Raw genomic sequence first — 7696 nt, 5'->3', positions numbered from 1 at the left:
CTCTGCTAGGTTCTATCAAAGTGAAGGGAAGCCGGATAGAATTATACTGTAAAGGACTAATTTTTACCCTAAAGCTGTGTGAAAGCCTGTTAACTTCAACGGTAGCATGTCATCATTAATTTTAAATAAATCCTATTCACTTGAAATTAATTTGTCATTTTGACTTCCTTCAGATTGTTTCTCAATAATTCAATCAATAAGTAGCTGCATTTTATCGTCACTTAGAGTCTGTGTATGCCATTGCCAGACCAGTGATTTCAGTAGACTCTGGACTGCTGACCTGCTCAGTTCATGTTGCATTACTGCAGACTCCAAAGCACCTTGTTCTGATAATGTTAATAGCTCCTCAAAATTACCGTGAAAGTGAGGGAATTACACTAAACATCTGTTAAACTGTTTTATTCCACTCGTTCTTTGGCAACTGGGAATTAAAATATATTTTCATTATTTCCTTTCTATTGTTGCTTGAATACAAAGTGAGTATAATTATTTTTGTTATTTTATTTTCTGCCATTCCCCTCTGCTAAGTACCTAGGCTGGTACATTCTCCTGCTATCAGGCTACGCTAAATATGGTAATGGTCAGTGTGTCAATAATCCCCCCTGTTTAAGAGCCCTACAAACCCTAGTGATGTGACATTCTTTCTGTTCAGATGTCGAGCTGACGTCTGATGCTTAAAACAGAGCATGCTTTCATCCTTCCATGCATTGTCGTAACCCCTCTATGACTACTTTTAAAAGGGTGCCTCAGCTAGTCAGGGAAACAGTTGCTGACCAAACGAGATAGAGCCTATCTGATTCAGCCTTCCTGAATGCTTAATTTTTTCAACTTTATACCAGCCTGACCAAACAGGACCATGTCTACCTTTGGCTACAGAAGAGAGCTTAGTAAATATGAAGACATTGATGAAGATGAACTCCTTGCTTCTCTGACCGAGGAGGAACTGAATGAGTTAGAGAGGGAGCTGGAGGACATTGAGCCCGATCGTACTCTTCCAGTAGGGCAAAGACAGAAGAGTCTGACGGAGAAAAGTCCAACAGGAACTTTCAGCAGGGAAGCGTTGATGGCTTATTGGGAAAGAGAGACCAGAAAACTTTTTGAAAAGGAACGATTGGGTACATCTGAAAAGGTAGGCTCTTAGACGATTTATTCCTTGGAAATATTCATTCTTCACTGAGTTTCCATCCCTTACCATTTTTATTTTCTTTCAATCCACTATAACACTTTAAAGAAAAATTTTAGTGACACTATTTTACTAGAAGGCTGTGTTAGAATGCTGTAAATTGGGTAAGAGAATTTTTGCTTTCTGTTTTGCAGTGCCTTAAAAACTACTTGGAAAGAAAAATCCTGTAAAATTAATTAGCGTTAATTACTGAAATCATGATAGAAGAATGGTTGGAAATAATTCATGATAGAAGAACATTTTCATTAAATGAGGCGCAAATTAGTATGTTCTGCTAGTGCAGTCACATAGGCTTTTGGATATGTTACCATTTTATTTGAATGCTAAGACACTGTTTTTATCCTTCTTGTAAAATAGATTATCAGTAGTGGTGTCTGAGAATCAATACAATAAGGATCAGGAAGAGAATTCTGAATTTTTTGCTAGAATATAAGTTGGGCAAGAAAGTGCAGTGGAGCTCTTTGGGTCACATATGCAGCAGCTGTAAATCAGCATAGCTTTGTTTCAGTGAACAGATATACACCCAGCTGAGGATCTGTCCCCATGTCTGGTACTTTCAGTGACACATTATGTTTTCTTATCAGAACAAAGCACTGAGTCCCGGAGTAGATATCCAGTCAAACAACTTATTACTATAGTGCGTGTCATGCAACCTGTCCCAGGAACTTTATATCAATAACAGCACTAGATGCTAGTTGCTGACAGTGGTATAACTCAGTAAAAATAATTAAAAGCTCAATCCTGTTAGTTAATAAGTACATTTAATTCTCATTAATTTTGTGAGATTAAACCACCCACTACTTTAGAGAAGCTGTTCTCAAAATCAGACTCTAAATAAAAATGTTTTTTTTAAATGCCAGCTCCATAATTTTTCAAGCGCAGTGTAGAGCTTGAAATGCATGAAACCCATTGATTTTACAGCTACAGTTCTATGCTGAGCAGTGATTATAAAGAGCTTGATTCTGCTGTCATTGCTCACAGGGACAAACAGGATCCCTGATTTTAAGATTAAAGGTCATTGGATTGAGCTCTTAGGAGTTACAGTTAGAAGTGCTAACATTCAGGGTCCACAGCAGTTTTATATCAGGAATGAATATAACCTTCTTTGCATAATTGATGTAGTGGTATCTTATAAGGAGGAAGAAATATTAGCCTTCTCATGGTCTCGTATAGTACTGCTATACTAGAATCCAGAAACAGTTTACATTAACAGGTTTGCTGGTAACAGTGAACTCCAGTGCAGTGTCTACTATATGGGCAAACACATTAGCTCACAGCCTTAGATTTCTTGAGAGACTGACTCCTGGACAGACAGCAGGATTAGCCCTTTATGTTTTTCAACTGACTCTTCAATTGCCTTCTGAGTTGCCAAAAGAAATGGACTGGAAAAGCTTCATTTAGACCTCACGGGGCCTTGGTACACACAACAAAATTGGCCTTTAAAGTGGCTTAAATGCCCTTTCGCACCGCTGTAATGGGGTTGCTGCTCGGCTTGCTCCACCCCCACTGGAAAGGCAGGTAAAGATTGGGCCTGACCCCTGTGTACACACCACGGCGGTTTACTTTGGTTTAAAATGAAGCGGGGTTTTTAAAAACTCACTGTTTCAATTTAGGGAGAATTAAACCAAAGTTAACCTCATGGCATGTACAAGTAGCCATGATGGGGTGTATTTCCATGTGTGCGCATGTGTAGGGGTGTACATTCCCCATGAGACAAATAGTGGTGCCAGATATTTGTGCCACCGCTCTTTGTCTTCCAGCACACCCCCGCATACATTCTCTGGCACATAGCAAATTGCTTTGGGTGGGGTAGGGGAGGCTGGGACCAGCAACCTACCTGCAGTCCTGGGAGCCTCCTGGGGCACCAGCAGTGCACCAGTGTAAAAAAAACCCAGCCGCACTGCAAACTAGCAGCAGAACGAATGCTTTCATGTGTGCTGCATGCAGTTTGCAGCACCATAAACCACGCATGCAAGCTTGTGGGGATTTACCCATAAAGGTCTCATTTTATTACTAACTCAGATTTCTGAGTTAGTAATAACTTCCTCCACTCCCACCGCAAATGGCAATATAATGTTAGTGTTGGGTACAAGCCTAACCCTGAAAGAGATGGTAAAAAGTATACTACTTTCTCCGGTGGAGGTGAGAGCAGTACCAAATGCATCCATAAATGTGAAAATGTTGACATTCCACCATCTGGTGTTTGTTAATTGCAATCTAGGAATTAAATCCTCACTCCACTGAAATCAGTTACAAACTCTTCTTCATTTCACTGAGGCCAAGATTTTTCCCTTCTTGTCTGTAACAATTCTGTATGGGGATGCTGCTCAAAATAAGAGAGAGAAAACTACTAAAGAATGTCAAAGAAAGCAATATACAATTCTAAACATATCACTGAAGTGAATGGTGAAATCAAGTGATGGATGGAAAAAGTAAGCATTTAGTCCCTCATTTAAAAAATGAATTTAAGTAGGTTTTTTAATTTGTTTTTGTTTTGTTTTTACTGAAGTCACTGAAGAAGCACAATCAGTACATTATAAAGTCTCTCTTATAAACATGGGCTCAGAGGCCATGTTGAAGAGTGTAGTATGAATAGTTAGGTAGCTAAATGCTTGATAATAAAGAGGACATTCTGAGAAGTTGCCAGTCTCATCTTTTACACTTCACTGTATGCGTAGAGAAGGCCCTGATCTAACAAATTCCACTTAGGTAGATTCCTCTGCTCACATACAGCTCCACTGAAGCCAATGGATTTTTTACAACATGAGATCTCCCACAGAGAGCTTGTTGTAGGGTCAGAGGGATGGCACCTGATCCTGTGAATTCTCTGTTAACTGCCCAGTGAAGTGTGCGCAGGGTTTGCAAGAACAAGCCTCTAGCTGTAATGTTCACACCTTTTATTTCACTGCAGTTGAGCTTCTGTAGGCATCATAGTTATCGTATTCTGTATGTGTCCTGCTGCAAAAATCAACTCAAGAGTGCAGGGTTGCATTCAACATGTCAGTTTTAGAGGGAGTCTTTTACTACTGACAAAAGTTTGTTTAGGAATATAATTAGCAAGTGGTTTAAAAGTTGGTTTTGACAGGTTTGCATTTTGGTACCACTTTTGCAAGAGTCAAAAACAAAGGCTTCGTAAGTACAGAGCATGGACTCAGTCCTTGGCTGGCATTTTAAAATGACTGACATATTAATGGTACTAATCAGTATTTGTGAAATGTCTTTTTGGATTTCTAGACTATAGATGAGTTTATCAGATTAAAAAAAAATAATTAGGATTAGATTTTCTGATCAAAGAATTTTTGGTCAACCATATGCAAAGGACCAGCATACAGCCTTTGTGAGACATATGTCCCTCTTGCTCAAGATGGCATGTAAAAGATTTTAACAGTACCTAAGCTATGTGCTAGTCTTGCACTCAGAGAGTTACCTTTTGCAATTTGTCCACACTTTTGAATACCAAAGTGAACTGTGGGATAGTTTGGATGTGAGTTCAAATTTGGCATAACGGTAATATGTATGTTGAACATATAGATATGAAGTATTAAAATGGTGCTAAGAAGAGCATTATGGACCATGTTTTCATAAATAACCCTTAAATATGCACATTCCAAAATATGCATCCAAATTGTTGGATGTATGACTATGGCAACTCATTCTGTTTGTGCTTGAGTAGTCTTCGGCCAAGGGATTTCGCCTTGGAGAACATGGAGGAGAATTCAAAAAGAATGTTAGGTCAGATCCATTTTTTCAGTTCTCTGAAATTTCTATGCTTTTGTTGGTTCATTTTTAACTTTTAACATTATGTTCAAATAGTTTAATCATAATAATGTTTAGAAAATCAATAAAAAGCTTAATATTAGTTCAATTGTGCTTAATACCAACATCTACATTCCTGTTCAGGATTCAAAGGAAGAAGAAGATAAATCAGAAGAAATTCAGGAAGAGTATTTCACAGAAAGTAACAGTGAAGTTTCTGAGGAGGCATACACTGAAGAGGAAGAGGAGGAAGAGGAGGAGGAGGAAGAAGAGGAAGAAGAAAGCAATGACTCAGAAGTGAAGGAAAATGCTGAAGTTTGTGAAAGGACTGTGAATTGTGAAAGTGGCAGGAGTTCTGACCACATGAAACATAAGGAATGTAACAACCATAAGGAAAATGAAGACCTTATCAATGGCCATAGTGAAAGTGACACAGAAAATACGAGATCTCAAACAGGTGCCATCCATGCTTGTGGAAATCCAACCGTCATTGAGGATGCATTGGAAAAAGTTAAGAACAATGACCCTGCCACCACCGAGGTGAACCTCAATAACATTGAAAATATCACTATACAGATGCTTACACAGTTTGCCCAAGCCCTCAGGAACAACACGCTAGTTAAGACTTTCAGTCTAGCCAATACTCATGCTGATGACAATGCTGCAATTGCGATTGCAGGCATGTTAAAAGTGAATCAGCATATAACTAGTCTGAACATAGATTCAAATTTTATCACAGGCAAAGGGATACTGGCCATTATGAGAGCTTTGCAACATAATAAGGTTTTAACAGAACTACGATTCCACAACCAAAGACATATCATGGGCAGTCAGGTCGAAATGGACATAGTTAAACTGCTGAAAGACAACACCACTGTGGTGAAGCTAGGATACCATTTTGAGCTTGCTGGACCAAGAATGAGTATGACAAGTATCCTGACTAGAAACATGGATAAACAAAGGCAAAAACGTATGCAGGAGCAAAGACAGCAAGAGTCTGGTTGTGAAGGAGCAATCAATCCAAAGACCAAAGCCTTGCAGAAAGGAACCCCTGGGTCCTCACCTTGCTCATCTCCTAAGAGCTCACCTTGGTCTTCTCCAAAACTCCCTAAGAAAGCTCAGCCAGTTAAAAGCCATCCTCCAGCTCCTGCTCCACCTCCACCGCCACCTCCTCCTCCACCTCCTCCTCCACCACCCCTACCTCCTGTCGTTTCAGAAAAGAAGACACCAACCAGGAATATAGCTGAGGTCATCAAACAGCAGGAAAACACCAAAAAAACCTTACAAAATGCAAAGAAAAAGAAAAAAGGCAAAAAAGGCAAAAAACATGAGAATAACATATTGAAAGAAATTAAAGATTCCTTAAAGTCAGTCTCAGACAAGAAAGCAGAAGAAGCATCACAGCCCTCTACCCGACCCTCTACCCCACAGAGGTCTCTTCATGATAACTTGATGGAAGCAATTCGGGGAAGCAGCCTAAAACAGTTAAGGCGGGTAAGCTGAAAACGTATTTAAATAACTACTTTTGGCTCAAATCTTGCACAATCCAAAACATGTAGCAATGATTTTTTTTCGAGATTTATTTTAGTAAAGAGAACAATAACTATACTTTTGAGTTTAATTCTACCTCAGTTTGATAAAAACTAGGCTGCTGACAGAACCAAGCTTTAACCTTAATAGACTATACTCAGAGGAGGGGTTTTAGCTGTAGAGGTGGAAATATTGGGAATCAAGCAGAAATTTTACCACCTTTGGGTTATGATGCAAGAAAAAAACCTCCTTCGGGAAAGATGTCCCCTCAGAAATACGTTGTGAAATGAGCTTTGTTTCTTGCTATGTAGAAAAACCCCCACCGCTTTAAGTAGCTTTAATCCATGGAGGAGGAGACAGGACCTTTAGTTTACTTCATTAACAGAAAGAGTGTATTTATAAATATAAATAGTGGAATTCAGATACAAAGGAGATGGGCACCTTAGAACCTTATATATAAATCATCAGACCAGATAAGGAAAGTAGCCAGAAAGATCAGACTGCTGTTGCTTTTCTAGCCTCTGTTGCAAATGTAATGAGAAAAAACACACTGCTATCTTGTAGGTGGAGATCCCAGAAGCTCTTCGATAAAAGCATGGATTATAGAAGAACCAAAGCACTACAGTGGGCAAGGGAAGGTTACTGACTTGTTGAATGGCGGTAACAGAAGTTGTCTTGTGATGTTTCCAAAGTGCACTCTTAGGTTTGAACAAAAATATAATCTTTTTACAGAGATAGACCTATTAAACACTAAAGAATGCTTTAAGAATGCATAAGCCTTTTAATCTGTAAATATGGAAATAAACATCTTTTTATATTTAATAAGTTTTCTATTGCAGAAATAGCAGTTTATTTAGATATTCTTTTCAATATCTGATTCCACATCATTGGACATGTTTTTAACACTGAGATGTAATGGCTTAGTGACCTGTGGTTTTTTTTCCTTTGGTTTTTTTTCCATTACTTTACAATAAATATTGTTTGAAGATTTTCAGCAACCGAAACAATCATAGTCCTGGGTTTCTGTGAGTTTAGAACTATCAGGAATAAAACTTCTGAGGATTGGGAAAGTCTTACTGCTCCTAGGATCTAGTGCAATGAGAAAGTATGTGATAAATACCAGGGATGTACAAAATGGGCCGTATTCAATTTGGATTCGGATTCAGCCCAAATTGGGGAAAGTGATTTGGTTCGTTGATTCGGATCACTGTCCCTGATTAGATTTGG

At 38.7% G+C, this 7696-nt stretch overlaps 1 protein-coding gene across 1 annotated transcript; it reads left to right on the top strand.

Annotated features, from left to right (window-relative positions):
• Window positions 1–695: 695 nt before the first annotated feature.
• On the top strand, window positions 696–7294 carry LMOD2 (leiomodin 2). Its single transcript, XM_090042171.1, has 3 exons — window positions 696–1129; window positions 5084–6433; window positions 7034–7294. Exons 1-3 carry the CDS (start codon window positions 857–859, stop codon window positions 7058–7060), a joined length of 1650 nt encoding a protein of 549 aa, XP_089898297.1. The 5' UTR covers window positions 696–856; the 3' UTR covers window positions 7061–7294.
• The last annotated feature ends 402 nt before the right edge of the window (window positions 7295–7696 follow it).

Source organism: Crocodylus siamensis, chromosome 4 (assembly GCF_052110815.1).
Source record: "Crocodylus siamensis isolate JL-2025a chromosome 4, ASM5211081v1, whole genome shotgun sequence".
NCBI lineage: Eukaryota > Metazoa > Chordata > Crocodylia > Crocodylidae > Crocodylus > Crocodylus siamensis.
This window is presented reverse-complemented; position numbering and strand designations above follow the sequence as displayed.